Raw genomic sequence first — 24,918 nt, 5'->3', positions numbered from 1 at the left:
GTGAGGCTATTCTACAGCCCAGTACAGAAACTGATGTTCTTAATCATATATCTGGGACTCTAAATAACAGCATATTTAGATTAGAGCTTTTTTTTTTTTTTTTTTTAAATTGAGTCTTGCTCTGTCACCAGGCTGGAGTGCAGTGGCATGACGTCGGCTCACTGCAACCTCCTCCTTCCAGGTTCAAGTGAGTCTCCTGCCTCATCCTCCCAAGTAGCTGGGGCTACAGGCACATGCCAACACGCCCAGCTAATTTTTGCATTTTTAGTAGAGATAGGGTTTCACCATGTTGGCCTGGATGGTCTCAATCTCTTGACCTTGTGATCCACCTGCCTCGGCCTCCCAAAGTGCTGGGATTACAGGTGTGAGCCACCGCGTAGATTAGGGCTTTTTACAAGTATAGCTGTTACAAGAAGTGGGAGGGAAGAAAAAGGGCAGTCTTTTTAAAGGGTGGGGAGTGGGGATGGTAGTCACTGCCCTTTGTGACTCCCCCACCCCAACCTCAACATTCACTCCTGCACAGGGAATGTAATGGATTATCTATTGGCTTTTTAAAAATAATTGCTTCTTCCTTTCTCAGGACAATGGCGTCAAGATTTAATATTAAGAGAATTGTGCTCCCCATTCTTAGGCATGTAACTAGGGTGAAATTAATACCATGCCTTCTTTAGGGTAAGCCTCATGACTGCAGCCAATTGAAATATGCCATCTATCCTTCTGACTTTGGTTTGAAACTGGCATTGCAGTGATGCAAGGGGGTGTTTGCTGGAGGCTTCAGAGGAAATAAAAGACACTTCCTTCCTCACCTCACTGGGTGGTGTCTCATGAGAATGTGGTCTAGAAAGGCTGTAGCCATTCTGCTCCCATGAAGGAGGAGCCTGGAGCTTCCAAGTGATTGCGAGGAAGTCTTCTCTGTAGAGAGTGAAGATAAAGCCACAATTATAAAGGGCAGAGCATGTAACTGCCCAACAAGTTCTCCTTGTCTGCTGCCTGGGCAGAGCCAATGTATCAAGACAGCGGAATTGCAATAGAGAAAGTTTAATTCCCTCAGAGCTGGCTGTACTGGAGACCAGAATTTTATTATTGCTTAAATCAGTCTCCTTGTGAATTTGGGGATCAGGTTTTTTAGGCATAATTTGGTGGTTAGTGGACCCATGAGTTGGGAGTGCTGATTGGTTAGGTCAGAAATGAAATCAGAGGGAAGTTGTCAGTGCCTGGGTGGGGGCCATAAGACTGTTACTAGAAAGGGGTCACTATCCAGACGCCAAGGGAGGATTCTTGGATCTCGCACAAGGAAGAATTTGGGGCAAGTCCATAGAGTAAAGTGAAAGCAAGTTTATTAAGAAAGTAAAGGAATAAAAGAATGGCTACTCTATAGCAGAGCAGCGCTGAGGGTTGCTGGTTGCACATTTTTATGGTTATTTCTTGATTATAGGCTAAACAAAGGATGGATTATTCATGAGTTTTCCAGGAAAGGGGTGGGGAATTCCTGGAACTGAGGGTTCCTCCCCTTTTTAGACCATATAGGATAACTTCCTGCTGTTGCCATGGCATTTGTAAACTGTCATGGTGCTCGTGGGAGTGTCTCTTACATGCCAATGCATTATAATTAGTGTAGAATGAGTAGCAAGGATGTGCAGAGATTGCTCTCATTGGCATCTTCCTTTTGATTGGCTCCTTTACTGTAACCTGTTTTATCAGCAAGGTCTTTTTTTTTTTTTTTGAGATGGAGTCTTGTTCTGTCACCCAAGCTGTAGTGCAGTGGTGCGATCTTGGCTCACTGCAACCTCCGCCTCCCTGGTTCAAGTGCTTCTCCTGCCTCAGCCTCTCAAATAGCTGGGATTACAGGCACCTGCTACCACACTTGGCTAATTTTTATATTTTTAGTAGAGATGGGGTTTCTCCATGTTGGCCAGGTTGGTCTCAAACTCCTGATCTCAGGTGATCCGCCCGCCTTGGCCTCCCAAAGTGCTGGGATTACAGGCATGAGCCATCGTGCCCAGCCTAGCAAGGTCTTTATGACTGTATCTGTGCCCACCTGCTAAGGCCCATCCTTTGACTTAGAATGTGTAACCTCTTGGGAATGCAGCACAGCAGGTGCCATCATTTCAAACGCCTCTGGCAAGACCAGGCTGGGCATGGTGGCTCATGCCTGTAATCCCAGCACTTTGGGAGGCCGAGGCAGGCAGATCACTTGAGATCAGGGTTCAAGATCGCTCGCCTTGGCCTCCCGAAGTGCTGGCATTACAGGCATGAACCATTGTGCCTGGCCTCCTTCACATTTCATGAGACCTTCCTCTGGGCCGGGCCATATTCAGGGAATAGGGTTATAGTGATTGATTAATAATAACAATGGCTAATATTCATTGAGTACCCACCGTTTGTTATTAGAACTATTATTCTAAGCACTTTGATACATGAATTCATTTAAGCCTCTCTGCAACTCTATGACCTAGATGCTACTATTGTTTCCATTTCACAGATAGGGAAACTGAGGCATAGAGAAACTATGCAATTTTCAAGAGCATACAACAAGTAAGTGGTTAGAACCGGGATGAACCCAAGCCAACTGACTCCAGGACTCATAGGCATTTATACTCTTAACCACTATGATTCATGGGTGACTCTTGTCAAGGATTAGAGAACAGTAGTTGTGGCCATATTAACTACTCAAACAGTGCTTTGGATGTAGGCAGCTAGTTTTGAAAAGAATTTCCCAAATTTATAAGATCATAAGAGCTCCCCTGCAGTGCTTGTTAAAAACAGATCATTTTCAGGCCAGGAACAGTGGCTCATGTCTATAATCCTAGCACTCTAGGAGGCCCAGGTGGGCGGATTGCTTGAGCTCAGGAGTTCCAGATCAGCCTGGGCAACATAGTGAAACTCGTCTCTACTAAAAATACAAAATATTAGCCAGGCATGGTGGCGCATGCCAATAGTGCCAGACATTTAGGAGGCTGAGGTGAGAGAATCACCTGAGCCCAGGAGGTCGAGGCTGCAGAGACTGTGCCACTGCACTCCAGCCTAGGCAACCAGAGTGAGACCCTGTCTCCAGAGAAACAAACGAAACACAACAATAACAAAACACAGATCATTTTCATAGAGATTTGGATTCAATAGGTCCATTCTGGAATTAGTATTTTCAACGCGTTTGACAAATGCTGGCTAAGTAGTTCAGCAGAATGCCTCTTGAGCTGAAGAGATCCTAATTTGGTTACTCGCAGCTTTACTACCTCTCCAGATGTGTGTCACCTTGTGCAAGTCCCCTTATCTCTCTGAGCGTCAGTTTCCCCAAACGACGGATGCACCTAATAACAGGACAACCTCCTAGGGTTGTAGTGGGGATGAAGTGAGCCCCGTGCAAAGTGCTTAGCGCCCTGTCTGGTGCATAGCAAGCAAAGATAATAACAGAAAGATGGTGGCAGCCACTGGGAAGTTCGAGCTGAGACAGTCCTCCAAGACATCCACCATTTCATTTTTTTTTTTTTTGTATTGGCAAGGTCTCTCGCTGTGTTGCCCAGGCTGGTCTCCAACACCTGGACTCAAGCGATTCTCCCTCCTTGGCCTCCCAAAGAGCTGGGTTTACAGGCGTAAGCCACCCCAGAGGCTCCTTCTGACTTTATGATAGAGTTGTCAGATAAAAAAAAAAAAATCAGGACACTTCCATTCAAACCTGCAAAAAGAGAAAAATTTTAAAAAATTAGGACGCCCAGTTCAATTGGAATTTCAGATAAAAAAAAAAAAAAAGTAAGTAGCTCCCAAATACTGCATGGGACATATTTATACTAAGTCATTCTTTTTTAAAAAAATCTGAAATTCCAATTTAACTGGGAGTCCTGCATTTTTACTGTTAAATCTAGTAACTGTGCCTTTAGGGAAGGACTGACCCCAAAGCCTTATTCCCGCCCACGCCTGCCCTAGACAATCTCCACTCGCCAGGCGCGCAGGTCGATCCCAGAGGGGCCGCTGGCGCCTCCGCTCCGCCCAGGCAGCACTAGCGGCGCCCCGAGCGACCGGGCCCCGCCCCGTCCCGCCCCAGTCCCGCCCCGAGAGCAAAGGGCGCCGCCCGAAGCGGGATAGTTCTGGAGGTTGGCCGGTGTGTAGTCGCGCGGCTTCCACCCACGCAGTGTTCTGAGTGAAGGCCAGAAACTCGCTCGCCATGTCGGCTGCAGAGGCGGGGGGTGTTTTCCACAGAGCCCGGGGCAGGACCCTGGACGCGTTTCCCGCAGGTACTGCCCGCCCCTCACCCAGGGAGGAGACTCTGGCCAGGGCTGCGGAACCGTCTGCCGGGGGAACCTTTTGTTCAGGTGTGCTCTCCGCCAGTCGGACACCATCCGGGGCTGCACCCGGGCCTGGGGGCCGCCATAGCTGCATCAAAACCTGAATTTAGGAATTGCAGGGGCGCAGTTGAGAGGCGAGTCCGAGAGAGCGGTCTGGTCCAGGAGCCTCCCTGGCCTTGACCTAACTTCCCCCAGAGAAGGGAAGTAAGAGGAAGGCAGCGAAGCATAGTTAATGACAGCTTGGGCTCTGCAGCGAGACCTGGTTTCCAAGCCCTGCATTAGCATCTTGGCCTCAGCTTCCATATCTGTAAAACGGGAATACTTGTGGGTGTTACTGGATAAGCGCTAGGTGCATGTTAGAGGCCATCGGTTTTGTTAAGGTTGTTCACCGTTATGTGTTCTATACTCCATAAGTACAGTTATTTAAGTCATTCACCGAAATGGTAACATTGCCCCATCAGAGCAGTAGAGAGGGAGGGCAGTCGAGAGTCGTGGTAAAGTGCTTGGATTTTGGATTTAGATTATCTGCTTGGCCATAAAAAGGGGTTTGATAATACCCGCCTCATAGGGTTTTTGGAAGCGTAAACAGATCAAAAGTATTTTTGTAAACCAGTGTTGAACGCCTGCTAGGTGCTAAGTCAAGAGGGAAGTTTGTTACTAGTTCCTTGATTCCCCTCTGTGGCTTTTTACTGCCTGGAGCCAGATTGCCTTCCAGGCTCTCACCAGCTTTATACCCCCAAGGAAGTCACCCTAAATGCCCTACGTGATCGGGCTTGTGTTCACTTCTTTCAGGGTTATCATTCTCTCTCTTGCCCAATTCTGAAACAGGTTTTGTTGTTGCCCTTGTTTGAACTGCATTTAAAAGGGCCAAGCCGTTCTTTCCCTGAGGGTCTTGGCGCTTGCTGTTTTCTGTTGCTAGCAGGGTTGGTGAGCCTGGCTCTCTCAGCCGTGACACCTCGTTTTAAAGTCCATTCACTTCCTCATAGAGACTTTACCTGCTACCTTACCTAAAGTAGGTTTCTCCTGTAATTCTATGCTAAAACCTTATTTATTTATTTATTTATTTATGGCAGAGTCTTGCTCTGTCACCCAGGCTGGAGTGCAGTGGTGATCTTGGCTCACTGCAACCTCCGCCTCCCAGGTTCAAGCGATTCTCCTGCCTCAGCCTCCGGAGTAGATGGGACTGTAGGCACGCCCGGCTAATTTTGTGTTTTTTGTAGAGATGTGGTTGCTCCATGTTGGTCAGGCTGGTCTTGAACTCCCAACCTCAGGTTATCCGCCCTCCTCAGCCTCCCAAAGTGCTGGGCTTACAGGCCTGAGCCACTGTGCCTGGGCTGGGACGACTATATTTTAATGCAACTTGTCTTTTTTGTCCAACATGAAGATTTTGCTCTTTTCTTGCTGAGCAACATTCCATTGGATGATTATATACATTCCATTGGATGATTATATACTTTATACATTCTGTTGATGTATATGCTGAATATCTTCCCTTTGCCTCTCGAAACCTTTCTCCCTTCCCCAGGGAGTTGCCCCAGGGGGTTGCCCTCCATGAACTACATCAGTGGGCTCCTTGCCTTTTGGTTTTCCTTTCGGCTCATCCAGTGGGGAGCCCTGAGAAGAAATAAGAGAGGGAGAGAAGCAAAAGGCAGCTGTATTTATTCTTGCAGTTTACTCCCCGTGGAGTTGCCTGGCCTGGCTGTCTTCCTCTCCACCCCTGAAGGTCAAGGTCGCTCCTTCTCTCAGGACAGCTTTTCTCTTCATTCTCTCTAGTTCTGTATTTGAGTAACCATTTCCTCCTTTGAGGCGTGGGAGTGGCAATGGTTCTGCTTTTCTATCCTTGGGTTGCAACACCCCCTTGTAGGTTTCGTCCAGCCATCCCACCCCAAGTAATCCCTTTTTAAGCGCTTTTAAAAATTATCCTAATTTGAGAATGCCAGCTATTTCCCGTAAGGATCCTGACTGATATAATGGCCATTTAGTTGTTTCTGGTTTTTGCCCTTGGTAACAGTGCTGTTATGAACATTCTGCACAAATCTCTTTGTGGGCACATGGGAGAGTTACTCCGAGGCATATACCTACGAGCTAAGTTCTGGGTTATAGGATATAATCATCCCCAGCATTATTAGATACGGTCAAACTGCCTTCCAAAGTGGTAGCTCCAATTTATACTTCCACCAGCAGTATATGAGAGTTCCCTGTTGCTGCATATGTATATATATTTTTTCTTTCAGTTCAAGAAATACTTGTTGTGGGCTGGCCGCAGTGGCTCACGCTTGTAATCCCAGCACTTTGGGAGGCTGAGGCGGGTGGATCACCTGAGCTCAGGAGTTCGAGACCAGCCTGGCCAACGTGGCGAAACCACCTCTCTACTAAAAATACAAAATTAGCTGGGTGTGATGGCGCATGCCTGTAGTCTCAGCTACTTGGGGACTTGGGAGGCTATGGCAGGAGAATTGCCTGAGCCCGGGAATCAGAAGTTGCAGCGAACCAAGAATATGCCACTGTACGCCAGCTTGGGCAATAGAGTGAGACTCCATCTCAAAAAAAAAAAAAAACCAAAAACTAAATATTTCTTATATTCCTATTGCACTCTCCAGTATTGTGTAGAATAGGAAGTTGGGGGCGGGGGAGTGGTTCAAGTTACATGCTCTCAGAGGCTTATAATAATCCAGGTACAAAGCTAGGGCACAGAATATAATGCTTGGCTACTGGTGGGCTCTGAGGGCATTCAGGCAGGGCTCTCCTGAGGACATGTTGCTTCATCTGATTGGTCAAAGAGGAGTATGAGTTAACTGGGTCACGAAGGGAGGGAAGACCATTGTGGACCATGGGCAGAGCAAGTGTGAGAGTCCTAGAACATGGCTGGATGGGAAAGGGAAGGATGAGGGCTGAAGGAAATCTCTGAGTCTGGAGCAGAAAGATGAGGTTGGGGCATGGTGTGGAATGAGGCTGGAGAGGGGGGTGGTGGTAACTAAGAATTTTCATTGTATCCTAATAGCATCAAGAGGTTTCAAGCTGGATGTGTGAAGAAGCAAGGACACATGATCAGATTTTTATTTTGAAAAGTATGGTCTGGTTACAGCAATGGCAACAAAAGCATTTCTACTTTAGAGCAACTTGGGGTGCAATCCAGTTGGAAGCTGGAGCTCCAGGATTTGTCTGGAAGCTGCCTTTCTGTAGCCCCCCGTTATTTACTTTGTGTTTTTTTTGTTTTTGTTTGTTTGTTTTGAGATGGAGTCTCGCTCTGTCACCCAAACTGCAGTGCAATGATGCTATCTTTACTCACTGCAGCCTCCACCTCCCAGGTTCAAACAATTCTCCTGCCTCAGCCTCCCGAGTAGCTCGGATTACAGGCATGTGCCACCATGCCCGGCTAATTTTTGCATTTATAGTAGCGATGGAGTTTCGCCATGTTGGCCAGGCTGGTCTGGAACTCCTGACCTCTAGTGACCCACCCCCCTTGGCCTCCCAAAGTGCTGGGATTTACAGGCATGAGCCACCGCACCTGGCCCCCATTGTTTACTTGGAATGTGTTTATTTGCTGTAGCTGGAGGTACCTATTGGGCGCAGGGTGTCTTCCAGTGGAGGTGATGGGAGTGCTGAGGTATAGAAGCTTCCTAGGCCATTGCAGCTGCCAGGGGGCCACCACTGGGACCAGAGGATCAGAGGGCATCTCCCCTGGATAAGAATGGGGGTGCTGGAGAGAGACTTGACGATAAATCTGTGAGACACCTACCCTGCTGATAGAAGGAGAGAGTGACCTGGAACTTTTCTTAGCCCCGAGTAAATCTAGAAGTGGGGCCAGCACTTGATCTCCTCTGTGAGCCATGCAGTCCCATACACACACCCAGGATGGGTCATTTAATGGAGGGCCTTGAGAGGCCCAGCCTCAGAGTGTTCTGCTGAGAACCCCAGGCTTGTGGCTTCACATTACTAGTCGCTGAACCCTAACCTACCATCGCTGCTTCCATTGCACTCATTGACAATTTCCCAGGGTCCTGACTCTCTTAGCATCACTGGCAACTTGGAGAGGTGCCCTTAGAGGCATCAGAGGCCTCTCCAGACTCCTTGGGAAGCCAGTAGAGTTGCCCCTTGGGCAGACTGAGAAAGTTCAAGAACTGACTTTTCGAGACTGGGAGTGGTGGCTTATGCCTGTAATTCTAGCACTTTGGGAGACTGAGGCGGGTGTATTGCTTGAGGCCAGGAGTTTAAGACCAGTCTGGTCAACATGGCGAAACCCCATCTCTACTAAAAATGCAAAAATTAGCCAGATGTGGTGGCATGCACCTGTAATCCCAGCTGCTCAGGAGGCTGAGGCAGGAGAATAGCTTGAACCTGGGAGTTGGAGGTTGCAGTGAGCCAAGATCGCCCGCTGCACTCCAGCCTTGGAGACAGAGTGATGACTGTGTCTCAAAAAAACACAAACAAACAAACAAATAATCCTGGCTTTTCCCCTTCTCTTGCCAAAACATACACCATCAAAGGGGTTTGATTAACTCAAGCAACAGTCCCTAAAAATCACAGCTCTGAACCATCACCTGTGCTGCAGAATTAGCTCATTGAGCGGTTTATTTTCCAAATGTAGCCTGCCAGTTAAATGAAAGAGCGCTTTGCTTTAAGACGCATTTCCTCCTACCGGTGATTTACGTGAGTAACAGTATTCCCATCAAGTCCTGCCAGTAGTGGTGTGTGTGACGCTTGGTTTCAGTCATCCGTTCCCTGTTAACATAATCTGCTAGGCTCTGTTGACGGATGTTGATTTAAAAAAAATGGTACACGTCTCACCCGAGAAAGCTCACATTCCTAAGGCATGTTCAGATATTCATTTTAATTAGGCAAATTGATAATTAGGTTTTCTCGACACATATCCTAATTAGGACTACTTTCTTCTAGTAAGTAGTTGTCTTTTGAGAAGTTTATGGCTTCTGTTTTGAAGAAATCCTAAAAGGGAGCGATATTAAGATAAAATATGCTTTAAAAGTGACATATTTAATTATTTTTAGGTCCAAATCTGTTTTTCCGGTTTGATATTTTCCCTTCAGAGAACTGGATTCATGGGTGGTATTCTTAAAAAGATTATTTTCCTGGACATTTCAAACCTCTGCTGCTGTTCCTAAGAAGCTGAAGGAATTTGCTGTATCCTGAATCTCTCCTTGTACTCTCTGGAAAACTTCTCCCATGGCAGAGAATAAATAGAATCTCAGTTAAAAAAAAAATAACTCACTCCGTCTCTTGCAGGTCTCACCTAAGAACTTTTCTAGAAATAGTAGACCTGGAAAGGTATCTCCAAGTTTGAACAGAGTTGAAAATATTGTGGTTTTAAAAATTCTAGCAGGGTGATGATGATGATGATGAAATAAATACTTTCAACTGTGCCATACATTTAGGCCAAACTAGTTACCTCTTGTTTGAGATATATTTGAAGGTCTTATTTGAGGGTTTCTATGACTCAATTGGGCTTATGATTACTTTCTCAACTCTTTGTTACAATCATCAATCAAGAGATAGAGTGACCAGGACACATATGTAAAAAGTTCACACTGTACCATTTCCAGAAAACACAATTAATTTTATTTTTGAATGTCGGGTTTTTCCTCATTTTAAAAAATTTATTTATTTATTTATTATATTTTATATCTTTTGAGGTGGTCTTGGTCTGTCACCCAGACTGGAGTACAGTGATGTGATCATGGCTCACTGCAGCCTCAATCTGTGGTGCTTAAGTGATCCTTTCACCTCAGCCTCCTGAGTAGCTGAGACTACAGGCATGTACCACCATGCCTGGCTAATTTTAAAATATTTTTTTAGAGACAAGGTCTTACTATGTTGCCCAGGCTGGTCTTGAACTCCTGAACTCAAGCCATCCTCCCACCTCAGCCTCCCAAACTGTTAGAACAAGCTTGTTCAACCCATGGTCCACTGGCCACATGTGGCCCAGGATGGCTTTGAATGCGTCCCAGCACAAATTCCTAAACTGTCTTAAAAGTTGAGATTTTTTTGCGATTTTTTTTTTTTTAAGCTCATCAGCTGTCATTAATGTTAGTGTATTTCATGTGTGGCCCAAGACAGTTCTTCCATTGTGGCCCAGGAAAACGAAAAGATTGGACATCCCTGTGCTAGGATTACAGGTGTGAGCCACTGTGCCTGGCCTGCTTTAAAACATTTTTTGGAGGCAAGGTCTTGCTCTGTCACCTATGCTGGAGTGCAGTGGCGTGATCTCTGCCCACTGCAGTCTCCCCCTCCTGTGCTCAAGCCATCCTCGATCCTCCCACCTCCGCCTCCTGAGTCACTAGGACCACAGAAGGTGCTACCACACCTGGCTGATTTTTATATTTTTTGTAGAGACAGTTTCGCCATGTCACTCAGGTTAGTCTTGAACTCTTGGACTCGAGCAGTCCTCCTGCCTCCGCCTCCAAAAGTGCTGGGATTACAGGCATGAGGCACTGCACCCAGCCTAAATTTTTTAATAACTTTCTTGAGGTGTAATTTATATACCATAACATTCATTTTAAGTTTACAACTCAAGGGATTTTAGTAACTTTAGAGTGGTGCAGTCACAATCTAACTAGCACATCTCTACCTTCCCAAAAAAGAAGTGTTATGCCCACTTGCAAGCCTCTTCATGTTGCCACCCCCAGCACAGGCAACTACTAATTTACTGCCATAGATTTGCCTTTTCTGGACATTTCATGTAAATGGAATAATATGTGGTCTTTTGTGACTGGCCTCTTGGTGTTAGCATAAGGTTTCTGAGGCTCGCTCATTTTGTAGCTTGAACCAATACTTTGTTCCTTTTTACTTTTAAATGATATTCCATTGCATGGATAACCCATTTTGTTTATCCAACCGCCTGTTGATAAACATTTGGACGTTTTTGTTTTTTTTTTTTTGACACTGATGGACATTTCACCCGTCTGGGCACCTCTTGTCTGTTGGGAATAAAGGTGCTATGAACAGTCACAGACACATCTTCTTAAGGATATTTGTTCTCATATCTTTTGGGTAGATACCTGGGATTGGAATTGCTGAGTCATGCGGTAACTATGTTTAATATTTTGAGGAACCACCAAAGTATTTTCCAAAGCAGATGCGCCATTTTACATTCCCACCAGCAATTTATATGGGTTCCCGTTTCTCCATATCCTTGCCAACATTTCTTATCGCTGGTCTTTTTTATTATAACCATCCGAATGGTTGTGAAGTAGTATCTCATTGTGAGGTTTTTTTTTTTTTGAGACAGGGTCTCACTCTGTCAGCCAGGCTGGAGTGCAGTGGTGTGATCTCAGCTCCCTGCAACCTCTGCCTCCCGGATTCAAGCGATTCTCCTGCCTCAGACTGCCAAGTAGCTGGGATTTCAGATGCGTACCCCCACACCTGGCTAATTTTTGAATTTTTTATTAGAGACGGGGTTTCACCATGTTGACCAGGCTGGTCGGGAATTCCTGACCTCAGGTAATCCACTTGCCTCGGCCTCCCAAAATGCTGGGATTACAGGCATGAGCCACCATGCCTGGCCCCTTGTGTGATTCTTCTTGTGACTTTGCTGTGTTTTTCTACCTGTAGACTATAAATTCTTGAGGAGCAAGAAGCCCAGACCTAGGATGGTGTCTGGCAGTAGTGGACATTCAGTGGCTTTTTTCTTAAGGCAGAGTCTTGCTCTGTTGCCCAGGCTGGAGTGCGGTGGCATGATCTCAGCTCACAGCAACCTCTGCTTCCTGGGTTCAAGTAAGTCTCCCGCCTTAGCCTCCCGAGTAGCTGGGACTACAGGTGCATGCCACCGCACCTAGCTAATTTTTGTGTTTTTAGTAGAGACAGGATTTTACCATGTTGGCCAGGCTGGTCTTAAACTCCTGACCTCAAATGAACTGCTTTCCTTGACCTCTTGAAGTGCTGGGATTACAGGCCTAAGCCACCACACTTGGCCTCAGTGACCATTTAATATTGAGTAAATGAATGAGTGTGAATGAATATACTCCATCTGGGTCACCTGTGTGTATCCGTCCAACCCACTGCTGTCAGGCACCATGGAGTTTCCAGACTAAACAAAGCTGAGACCAAGGTATTGATCAAACCAACAGAAGTTGTTGGCTGTGTGCGGTGGCTCACGCCTGTAATCCCGGCACTTTGGGAGGCCGAGATGAGTGGATTGCTTGAGGTCTGGAGTTTGAGACCAGCCTGGCCAACATGGTGAAACCCCATCTTTACTAAAAATACAAAAATTAGCTGGGCATGGTGGCTGGCACCTGTAATCCCAGCTCCTCTGGAGGCTGAGGCAGGAGAACTGCATGAGCCTGTGAGACGGAGGTTGCAGTCAGCCAAGATCATGCCACTGCACTCCAGTCTGGGCCACAGAGCAAGACTCCGTCTCCAAAAACAAACAAAAAAGAGGTTGCATGACTACGCCAGGTGGCTGTGCACCATGTACACTACTCCATGGCATGTAGAGGCAGAGGTTTTGCCTACCAGCTGGGTGCCCTCGCATGGAGCACATCTGCCCGAAGGAAGGGTTACCTTCTCTTTGCATCTGGGGCTTCTGTTAGCCTGGCCTTGTGCCTACACAGCTGCTTCTGCCCAGAGGTGCCTTCTACCAGTTCTCCCCAGCGTGCTGCCTGGGACAGCAGCTGCCTGCTGTCTTGTTAGGGAAATGGGGGAAAAAAATAGCAGCAAATATCCACTAAAAACAGGCAAACCCCAAGTGGAGTTCTGCTCTTGAAAAGTGAGAGAGGTTCTGGAAATGTCTTTTCCCCTCTTTAACTGTCGTCTCAAATGGCATCGGCTAAAGCCAGTGACGCTGAAAGCTGCCTGGCCACGAAGTCCCAACCCATCTGCTTTCTTAGTTCTCTGAAGAGTTGCAGATAAAGATTTTGGCAGGACAGCCAGTGTGGCAGCCAAGCCATGACTCAGAAGCTTTTGTGTGTCTCAGAAACTACCTTTTGAATGCATTTAGGCCAAGAAAAGAGAGGTTGGGTACCTTTGTACAGGTTGAGCATCCCTAATGCAAAATGCTCTAAGATCTGAAACTTTTTGAGCACTGACTTGATGATCAAAGGTCATGCTCAAAAGCATTTTGAATTTCAGATTTTACAGATTAGAAATGCTCTACCAGTTTGCATATGCAAATGTTCCAAAATCTGAAAAAATCTGGAATCTGAAACTCTTCTGGTCCCAAGAATTTTGGATAAGAGATATGCAACCTGTACTTAGGACAAGTCATTTGGAGACTCTGAGGATACTGCTGTCACAGTTAATTATTTTGGGGGTTGGGGGAGGAACAGGGTCCTGAGGGACACTATTTTTTTTTTTCTGTAACAACTCTTAGCATACCCTACAATTCACCATGTTAATTGTTAATTAAATAATATTTACTACTTTGGGCTTCCTTCTGATTTAACAGTCTAAATGTGTACAATTCAGTGGCTTTTAGTATATTCGCAGAGGTGTACAGCCATCACCACAATCAATTTTAAAACATTTTCCTGAATCCAGGAAGAAACCCTGCACCCCTGTGCTAAAGCTGCCCCCAAAGTCCCCCAACCCCTAAAGAGCCACTAATGAAGGACACTCTTAATCTGCTGCATAACATTCTGGCAGCTTCACAGTAGGGACATTAAGATTGTTAAGTCAGAAAGAGTCCCAAAGTGGTTAATATTATTTAGCTACTCTTCGGTGTTTTGTTTTGTTTTGTTTTGTTTTTTTTCCTTTACCACTAAAATAAGATTAGTCCCCAGTGCAGTTGAAGGGTATTGCTGGAGACATTTAGATTGTGATTCACTATGCAGATTGCTATTGTGAGAAACTGCAAAAATTGCATTTTGTTGCCATTTGCTCTTTAGCCAGAAAGCCTCCAGGCGGCTGTGAACCTACCCATCTTTGCTGCTTTATAACCAAAGCAATATCCACAGTATACAAAGGAAAAGATGTTGAGACCATAGCATGTAAATATATGTGTGTCTCTCATCAGATGTTTTCTCAGCCCCACCATGTGCCAGGGGAACCAAGAGATGGGTGAGTCTTTAAAAAGTCTGTCTCTGCTAAGGGAAGGGTAGGGGTTACTATGAGTGGTAGTCATGGTATGAGTAACTCACTTTTGACCACTTGCTCTTTGTCTAGTCCAAATGCTTTACATGTTTTAAGTCATTCATTCTTCCCAACAACCCTTTCGAGGTAGGTGCTATTATTCCTACTTTGCAGATAAGGAGACTGAGGCCCAGAGAGGTTCAGGAACTTGCATCATGTCATGTAGCTGGTAAAGGGTAGAAATGGGATTTGAACTTGGGCACTCAAGCCTCAGTCTGGGCTCCACTGGAACTCGGTTAAGAGTTTCAGGAGATAGAGGCCCAAAGTCAGTCGTCAGCATGGTCTGTCCCCTGCCTGCCGATCCAGCCTTCTGATCACTCAGGGTCTGGGTACTTGCAGTGCCCCCTGCCTGGAGTGCATCCCCACAGCCTCACCCACTGGCCACTCTGTGTTGCAATCAGCCTGATTACCCTGTAGTTGTAAAGAGCAAAGTGTGTAGTTGAGTTGTGTAACTGACTTAGTTATTTGCTTGTTTGTTGTGCATCTCCCCAGCTATCGTGTAAGATTTTAAGGAACAGGATCCATCAGCGTTGCTCACTGTTGAATGTCCAGCCACTGACAGCCAATATCATAGAGCACGTGCTTAGAACATACCTGCTTGAATGAGTGAAGGAGGCCAAGCTGCATCTGCCTGCAGGGCAGGGAGCATTTGAGCTGGCAGGGAAGGGTGGAAGGGATTTCAGCAGGAAGAGTTGGTAGAACAGAGAGCATATCCCGGAGAGAGGAGGGGAAGTGTATTAATCCATTCTCACTGCTAATAAAGACAGAACCAAGACTGGGTAATTTATAAAGGAAAGAGATTTAATGGACTCACAGTTCACATTGCTGGGGAGGCCTTACAATCATGGCGAAAGACAAAGGAAGAGCAAAGGGACGTCTTACATAGTGGCAGGCAAAAGAGCATGTGCAGGGGAACTGCCCTTTATAAAACCATCAGATCTCGTGGGACTTATTCACTATCATGAGAACAGCGTGGGAAAGACCAGCCCCCATGATTCAGTTACCTCCCACCGGGTCCTTCTCATGACATGTGGGAATTATGGGAGCTACAGTTCAAGATGAGATTTGGGTGGGGACACAGCCAAACCATATCAGGAATTATGGGGTGTGTTGGAGATGCAGATAGTGGTCTATCTGGGGGGAATCCTGTGGTATGTCTTAAGCAGGGTTTCTCAACCCCCCAGCATCGTTGACATTTATGGGCTGGATTTTGTCGTGGGTTCCTGTCCTGTGTGTCATGAGATGTTTAGCAGCATCCCTAGCCTTTATCCACTGGATTCCAGCAGCACCACCCACTTCCCAGTGTGGTACCCCAAAATGTCTGTAGACATTGTCACGTGTCAAAATCATCCCTGGTCTGATGGGACTACAGCCACTGGTCCATGAGGACTAGTGAGATACAGCTGGAAGAGGCCAGGTGCAGCGGTTCAGGCCTGTAATCCCAGCACTTTGGGAGGCTGAGGCAGGTGGATCACTTGAAGTCAGGAGTTTGAGACTAGTGTGGCCAAGATGGTGAAACTCATCTCTACTAAAAATAAAAAACATTAGCCGAGTGTGGTGGCACACTCCTGTGATCTCAGTTGCTCGAGAGGCTGAGGCAGGAGAATTGCTTGAAGCTGGGGGGCAGAGGTTGCAGTGAGTCAAGATCGTGCCACTGCACTCCAGTCTAGACGACAGATCAAGACAACATCTCAAAAAAAAAAAAAAAAAAAAAAAGAAAAAAGATACAGCTAGAAGAACTTTGGGCCCCTTTTAGGCCCAAGTGCGAGAATGAGTGGGAATCCATTGATGTCTTCATCTTTTTCTTCACCAAATATTGACTGATGCCTGCCACATGCCAGACTGAATAGTACAAGCTGCTGATATGCTAGAAAGGGAATGCAAACATGGGCCTGCCCTGGAGCTTTCAGGATGGTGGCTCTGTAGCCAGGAATTTGATGATCTGGTTAAGGGGTTGGGAAGAGACATAATGGCAGCAACTGCCTGAGATGGACTGGAGTAGGGGGAGCTGCGGGAGCCATCCTGGCAGCCTCTTTCTCCCAGGTGGGAATCATGAAAACCTTGCCCAAGAGTAGTTGGTGGTGGGAACGGGAAGGTGGTGCTGTTGCAGGGATGTTGTAGACATGGAATGATGCAACTTGGCTGGCTACATGCACAGGATGACACACGATCTTAAGATCTGTAGATTGGGGGACTAGGGATGATGGTGGCAAAATTAGCGAGATCTGGGGAGGGAGTCAGTCTTAAAGAAAGATGTGCAGCCATAGAAAAGAATGAGCTCATGTCCTTTGCAGGGGCATGGATGAAGCTGGGAGCCATCATTTTCAGCAAACGTAGGAACAGAAAACCAAACACAGCATGTTCTCGCTCATAAGCGGGAGTTGAACAGTGAGAACTCATGGACAAAGGAGGGGAACATCACACACGGGGGCCTGTCGGGGGATTGGGGGCAAGGGGAGGGAGAGCGTTAGAACAAATACCTAATGCATGTGGGGCTTAAAACCTAGAGGACGGGTTGATAGGGGCAGCAGACCACAATAGCACATGTAACCTATGTAACAAACCTGCATGTACTGCACATGCATCCCAGAACTTAAAGTACAATTAAAAAAAAAAAGATGATGGATTTACCTGTGGAAGTGTTGAATTTAAGATCCTGATGGGACAAGCTGGGAGCTTGGACGTGTCCAGGAAAACAAACATACTAATACTATGTTCTACTCTTTTTTTTTTTTTTTTTTTTTTTTGAGACAGAGTCTTGCTCTGTCACCAGGCTAGAGTGCAGTGGCGCAATTTTGGCTCACTGCTGCCTCTGCCTCCCAGGTTCAAGCAATTCTCCTGCCCCAGCCGCCAGAGAAGCTGGGACTACAGGTATGCGCCACCATGCCTGGCTAATTTTTATATTTTTAGTAGAGATGGGGTTTCACTGTGTTGGCCAGGATGGTCTCGATCTCTTGACCTCATGATCCACCCCCTCAGCCTCCCAAAGTGCTGGGATTACAGGCGTGAGCCACTGCGCTCAGCCAGTGTGACTTTTTTTTACAAAAATCAAGTTAAGAAAGCTATTTATCATTGTGTTCTACCTTGAATTTTTTGAGGTTGCATACAAGTAACAGGTTTAGCACATCATGAGAGCACAAATTATAATGTAAGGTATTACTTAATAACGTGGCGGCCCTCCAGGCCTTTTCCTAGTTGGGTGATGAAAACAGTGATTCATTTGCTTTTGGGGGTGCATTTATTATAGTTAGTCATTGATCAACTGGTAATAGTGAAAGAATCAATAAACTTTCTAATTCTTGGTATATATTAAAAAGTCAGCTTTTATTAACATTGACAAATATGCCTAAAAGGGATAATAAAAATAGGAGAGGAAATATATTAGCAGAGACAAATCCAAGAAAACATTTAGTTTGTAATTTTAAAAGTTCAACGGTAAAGAGCAATTGCAATTTGAGTATCTGTCTTTCAGGCAGGATATTGGCACATAAACAGAGGCTCATAGGAAAGATTAATGGTAAAGCTTTGTGTGAAAATTCTTCCAGGTTTTTAAGATACTTCTCTGAATGCAGTTGCTTTGCACCTGATAATGTTTAAAGAAAACCTACAGGCCTTTCTGTCCTTAGTTTGATATTACCCAAAATTCACTGTATATTTATCCCTCAATTTTGAAATATTATCCCTCAGTTTTGAAATACGGTTTCTGTGACAGTGTTTTATAAGTTAACTGAAATGTGGAAGTGGCCAGATCTTGTTATTCTCTGTACAACAGGTGAATCTGATTTCTAAGGTCAATTTTTCATTTAAAAGTATTTCAAAGTTAATTTTACAATTCGATTTAGAAAATTATGGCAACTCAGGCTGGATGCGGTGTCTCATGGCTGTAATCCTAGCACCTTGGGAGGCTGAGGTGGGCTGATCACTTGAGCTCAGGAGTTCTAGAGCAGCCTGGGCAACATGGCAAAACCCCGTCTCTATCAAAAATACACAAAATTAACCAGGCATGGTGGCGTGCACCTGTGGTCCCAGCTACTTGAGAGGCTGACATGGGAGGATCACTTGAGCCCAGGAAGTGGAAGTTGCAGTGAATCAAGGTCATGCCACTGCACTCCAACCTGGGTGACAGAGTGAGACCCCATTAAAAAAAAATTATGGGAACTCATTAGCTTATTATTATTATTATTATTATTTTCTGGCTTGTTTGGCTAGACCTAGGCATTCCTGGCTTGTATATGTCTTCTCTATAGTAATTTCACCTGCCCTGAAATGTGGGTGAGTGATGTCTGTGGCAGAATATGCAGAGGTGGGGGTCTGGTTTGCCCCTCAGCCTTTGTAGATCTCAGTCCACCTATTTTCCTTTGCTGGGTCTCCTCTTCCTCACCTCTAAGCAAAATGGAAAGATTACCATGGATAAGAGCTTGTCATTGCAGATGCCAACAGCAGCCAGGTGGTAAATTGGGCCAGGTGGAGACTGTGGCAAATTTGAGACCACAAACCCCAGGTAAAGGCACAACCACCGTACAGACCCAGAGAGTCACTAGCACACTTCATTTGGGTCTGATGTGGCCAGATTTTCCAGGAGAATCCAGAAAGCCAGGTGTATATATGAAACTCATGAATTAAAAAGGTTGGCAACAAATTCAGAAATGTATAAACGCTGCTTAGGGCCCAAAGCACACACCTGCTAGCCAGACCTCATCCACAGACGTCAAGTTTGTAATCTCTGGAAGAGATCACCACTGAGCACTCACAGAAGACAGGTGTCTAGGCCCCAGCCTGTGCCTCAAATCAACCCTGCGCTGTTGGCAGGGACCTGAACATCACGGCCGACCAGGACAAAGCTCTGGGTCTTGCCATCGTTGTCTTTGTGTACAGTCAGCCCATTTATCAAGACGTTCCATTTGAAGGAAGCTTTTTGGAGAGAAAATGTCAGTATTGAAGTGGTTAACTTGGGGGCAGCCTAGAGCATGTTCTGTCTTCTTCATGGCTCTCTCCACTCCAGGCCACCCAGCCCAGCAGCACTGAGGTTCTGAATAGCTCTTGGATAGAAGTTGCTGAGTCTTTATTGTGTGACCTTGAACTTGAGGCATGCCTAAGCCCCATCTCCCTTCCCCCTCACTACCCAGACCTCAGCATCTCCCCCTTGGTTTAATGAAAGGCTGGTTAAAGTAACTGTTAGCGTCCCTCCAGCACTAACAGTTTCTAGTACTTAGGTGGGAAAAGGCGGGCTTCTGTGAGTTAAGCCTTCTGATCTCACCAGGATGAGCTACAGTAAATGGCCTTATTGAGTGCAGTGCTGGAAGATCAGGTGCAAATGTGACATTAACTGAGATAAGTATGTGAGGCTAGCCCTCAGCTTTATATTACTATCCATGGCTGACTCTCAGCTGCGCCCAGTGATCTCACCTCCAGGTGTTCATGCTCTGTGTGATCCCCTGCCCTTAAGGTGGGCTGCCCTAGTGACTTGATTGTAATGAGCACAGCACAGTAAAAGTGATGGGATGTTACTTCCATCATGATGGTATATAAGATTGTAGCTTCCATTTGCTAGGAGACCCTCTGCCTTGTGTGGTTTGATGAGGCAAGTCTCCATGTTGCAAGCTGCCATATTGGAGAGGCCCATATGGCAAGGAACTGAGGGCAGCCTCCAGTCAGCAGCCTGTGAGGAACTGAAGTCATCAGTCCTACCACCTACAAGGAGCTGAATCCTGCTAACCACTATGTAAGTGAGATGGGAAACAGATCCTGCCCCATGTGAGTCTTCAGATGAGACCTCAACATTGACCAACACTTCTGTTGCAGCTTGTGAGAGACCTTTCAGAGGACCAGCTAAACCATGCCAGACTCCCACAGAGGCTATGAGATAATAAATGTGGGTTGTTTGAAGCTGATACATTTGTGGTAGTTTGTTACACAGCAGTAGACAGCTAAATTACCTTCTCTATGAGTCTGTTAAAAAATTAGCGCTGAAAAAGTTAAATTTGCTGGCTGAGTGCGGTGGCTCACACCTGTAATCCCAGCACTTCGGGAGGCTGAGGCGGGCGGATCACAAGGTCAGGAGTTCAAAACCAGTGTGGCCAACATGGTGAAATCCCATCTCTACTAAAATTACAAAAATTAGCCAGGCGTGGTGGCAGGTGCCAGTAGTCCCAGCTACTCAGGAGGCTGAGGTGAGAGAATCGCTTGAACTGGGAGGCAGAGGTTGCAGTGAGCTGAGACCACAGCACTGCACTGCAGTCTGAGTGACAGAGTGAGACTCCATCTCAAAAAAAAAAAAAAAGAAAGAAAAAGAAAAATTCATTCTGGACCTTCTTATTCATAACATATAGGTGTTTTAATAAATGTATGTTTTTACCACGTATTAACACTAAATACCTTATAGGCATTATCCAGAGCTTTGTGTGAGTTGCTTCTAAAGTTTATGGTCTTGTTTGATACCATCTGGGTCAGAAATGAGATCTTAACACTTTTTTCTTTTATTCCTTCCATACATATTTGTCTCAAAATTTGACCTTGGTCTTAATCATAGTCATCAGTTAGGACCCCTGACTGGGTTATTTTTTTAAGTCAATTTTGGAAGAAAAATACAGACTTCTCTGTTGTGCACTGGAAAACGTGTGTGTGTGTGTGTATGTGTATGTGTGTGCACATGTGTGTGTACACATGCATGTGTGCTATATACTCATACTTGCTGATGGGTGCTTTTTCTATGAAGTCATGTAAAAATAAATTATAACTTACTAATTAGTAATGAATTCCCTGATTAACTTCTTATTTTTGAGATGGAGTCTCTCTTTGTCACCCAGACTGGAGTGCAGTGGCACGATTTTGCCTCACTGCAACCTGTGCCTCCCGGTTCAAGCGATTTTCCTGCCTCAGCCTCCTGAGTAGCTGGGACTATAGGCACACACCACCATGCCCAGCTAATTTTTGTATTTTTAGTAGAGACGGGATTTCACCATGTTGGCCAGGATGGTCTTATCCCTTGACCTCCTAATCCACCCACCTCGGCCTCCCAAAGTGCTGGGATTACAGGTGTGAGCCACCACGCCCAGCCAACTTCTTACTTTTCAAAGAATCTTGATGCTTAGTTTTGCAAGGCTATATAAACAGTGATGACTAGATAGTAATGAATAATACAGAGAAATATTTAGGGCCAAATCCATGACCTGTACATAGGCAGAGACCTAACAATGACCAGGGAAGTATGCAAAACCAAACCAAAACAAAATAAAAAATATACCACCACTAACAACCTGAACAAAACCCCTCTGAAGTGTTACTTTTGTTTAAGGAAACGATAGTCACTGTGCTTCTGTTTCTCATCCAACGCATGTAAGTTGCAGGCCACTCAAGTTCCTTGGTTAGTTGTAGACTGGTGCTTCCCACATTTGGATGTGCACATAGATCACCCGGGGGTTCAGTAAAATGCACATCCCATCCCAGTGGATCTGGGGCCAGAGATTCTGCATTTTGAACATGCTCCCAGGTGACGCCAATGTCACACTTGGATGAGTAAGGCTGTGGCCCAGCCCTGCCATTTCTGTGCCATGAGCAACCTGCTGGTTTCTGCTGTCAGGTAAACCTCACCTTGTCCCTCTTCATCAGCCTCGTTGCCAGGCAGTTCTGCTCCTTAATTAGTATTGTCAGGCTTGTACCTTTTGACTGGGCAGTCTCATATTTAAGTTTTTTTGCTAGGAAATGTAGGGGGAAAAAACTGGACCCCTGAGTGTCTTTTTTTTTTCCCCAGTAATGACAAATACTGTCATACTTTATAGACACTGACTTTACAAATCCTGTCATGCTTTAGGAGTGGACCTCAGTTTATCCATACTTTCATGGCTCAAGCTGCTAAAAGAGTGCTTCCAGAGGGTTTCCAGAAAAGCTGGACTGTGCCTGGGGACCGTACTCTGGGGGGTAATTCTAGGCTTTGGTGAAATAATTTTAATGCAAGTATTGTTAAGAAGTCACTTTCATCTGAGTGTGGTGGCTCATCCCTGTAATCTCCGCACTTTGGGAGGCCAAGGCCGATGTGGGCAGATCATTTGAGGCCAGGAGCTTGAGACCAGCCTGGCCATCATGGGAAAACCCCGTCTCTACTAAAACTACAAAAACTAGTCGGGTGTGGTGGTGTATGCCTGTAATCGCAGCTACTCGGGAGGCTGAGGCATGAGAATCGCTTGAGCCTGGGAGGCAGAGATTGCAGCATTGCGCTCCAGTCTGGGTGACAGAGGGAAACTTTGTCTTAAAAAAAAAAAAAAAAAAAAAAGAATTCACTTTTGTCTGGGTGTGGTGGCTCATGCCTGTAATCCCAGCATTTTGGGAGGCTGAGGCAGGAGGATCACTTGAGCATGGGAGATCAAGGCTGCAGGGAGCCATGATTATGCCACTGTACTCTAGCTTCGGTGACAAAGCCAGACCCCATCTGTAAAAATAAATTTAAAAAGACACAATTCCGTTTCATAATGTAAAAAGCTGCCCTTTTAAGGGATGGAGAGGTATACATTTAAACGAGATTCCTCCTTCTAGAGTTAAGCATTGTAAGCTCCAAATATCTTTAATTCTGCCTTGATTAAAAAAAAAAAAAAAAATTACCATGAGACCAAAGACCACCAGCTTCTGTAGCAGGAACCTTAACAGCACCCAGTTCCTTTGGAAAATGAAGATTCCTGAGTAAACAAATTATCTCATTAGATAGGTAGATTGAATACTGATGTGTGAGCTGTCATTTATTTTAGGTCAAATCTATTTATTTTGTACCTTGTCATCATAAAATTGAGATTCTAAGTTTTTAGTAAGTAAACAAGTAATAATGAAAGATTTATTATAATAGCTCCAAGTACTATTGACTTTTTGAAATTCTATTTGTCATAGGAAACGATTTGTTAAAACATTTGCTGTAGGGAGCTGTTTATAAACTCTGTTGTAGAAGGTTGATTTATACTGCTACCTTGGGGTGCCTGTGGTCACCTCCCTTATCTGGTTCTGATTAATTCATCCAGCTTAAATGGCTCTGTAAACAGCCTCAGAAGTAGAAACACAGCTAGAAGCATTCATTGGTGTAAAAAGGTTATTATGAAAGTAAAATAAATGATTAATATGTTAAGACACAAAGCAGAATCTCAATTTTTTTTTTTTTTTTTGATGACAAAGTGATCCAGATCTTCAGGAAATCTCGTTGTCTACTTCTTGACCACTTATCCCTAATGCCTCGTTTATAGGGATCTATTACTGTGTAACAAATTACCCTGAAACTTCAGGACTGAAAAAGCAAATATGTATCATGTCACAGGATTTTGTGAGGAATCTGGGTACAGCTTAGTTGAGTTCGTCTGCCAAAGAGTCTCATAAGGCTTCAATCAAGGTATCTGTTGGGGCTGTGGTCTCATCTGAAAGCTCAACAGAGGAGTGTCCTCTTCCAAGCTGACTCACATGGTTGTTAGCAGGATTGGTTTCTCTTGGGCTGTTGGCCAGAGGTTTCCCTCTGTTCCTCAGCACACTGGCCTCTCTATAGGGATATTCACAACATGGCAGTTTTTAATCTCCAGAGCAAAGGCTCTGAGAAAGAGAAAGAGATGAAAGTCATGGTCTTCTTTTAGCCCACTCTCAGAAGGGACTCCCATCATTGTATTCTGTTTATTAGAAGCAGGCTGCAGCCCACACTCAGAGGGTGTTGCACAGGGATGTAAATATCAGGAGGCAGGGATTTGGGGGCATCTTAGAGTCTTTCTGCCAACACAGTCAGTTGGCACAGTGAATCAGTGCTCAATCACAATCAGTGCTCAGTGAATGACAGTTGACTCCCTCAGTCCCTGTTGGATGTGCCATATTGCTGTCTTTCTCCGTGAGGTACACACACCAGGGTTTCATGCAGTCTTTGTTTAGATTGAGTTCTGGCCCCTTGGGATTGAACACTGTGCTGTAAGTTGAGGACTGGTGGGTTTATGTGCATGTACAATTTGTTCTGTAAAGTGCAGAGGTATTTTTGTTTGTTCACTTTTTTTTTCTTTAACTGTGAAAAAGGAATTGAGAAGGGAAAGGAGGCTTGAAACCAGAATCCACTTGAAGGCAATAGTAAGCTCAGTGTGATGGGTGGAAAAGTGGCCATGGAATTTAAAAAAGGTTATCACTGGCCCATACTTGCTATTTAGATCTCAGCTTAAATGTCACCACTTCAGAGAGGTCTTTCCTGTCTTTATTTATTTATTTATTTATATTTAGTTTTGAGACAGAATCTCTCTCTGTCACCCAGGCTGGAGTGCAGTGGCATGATCTCGGCTCACTGCAATCTCCATCTCCCGGGTTAAAGCATTCCTCTAACCTCAACCTTCAAAGTAGCTGAGACTACAGGAATGCACTGCCACGTCTGGCTAATTTTTTATATTTTTAGTAGAAATGGAGTTTTGCCATGTTGGCCAGGCTGGTCTCGAATTCGTTACCTGAAGTGATCTGCCCACCTCGGCCTCCCAAACTGCTGGGATCCTAGGTGTGAGTCACCGAGCCCGGCCCTGTGTGTCTGAACTAGCCATTGCCTCATTCTTAATCTGCATAGTCATTA

General features: G+C 45.3%; 1 protein-coding gene across 2 annotated transcripts in view; it reads left to right on the top strand.

Annotated features, from left to right (window-relative positions):
- The first annotated feature begins 4,037 nt into the window (after nucleotides 1-4,037).
- The window catches only part of CPPED1 (calcineurin like phosphoesterase domain containing 1), a 137,008-nt gene continuing 116,127 nt past the window's right edge, over nucleotides 4,038-24,918 (top strand). The window contains exon 1 of one of the 2 annotated variants that reach the window (XM_007986085.3): nucleotides 4,038-4,307. In XM_007986085.3, the coding sequence (XP_007984276.2) occupies nucleotides 4,160-4,307 (148 nt within the window). In that variant the 5' untranslated portion in view covers nucleotides 4,038-4,159. The remainder of the gene's footprint in view (nucleotides 4,308-24,918) is intronic. The other variant, XM_007986078.3, reaches the window with a different exon arrangement.

Source organism: Chlorocebus sabaeus, chromosome 5 (assembly GCF_047675955.1).
Source record: "Chlorocebus sabaeus isolate Y175 chromosome 5, mChlSab1.0.hap1, whole genome shotgun sequence".
NCBI lineage: Eukaryota > Metazoa > Chordata > Mammalia > Primates > Cercopithecidae > Chlorocebus > Chlorocebus sabaeus.
Note: the sequence above shows the minus strand (reverse complement) of the source record. Positions and strands in the feature narration are given on the sequence as shown.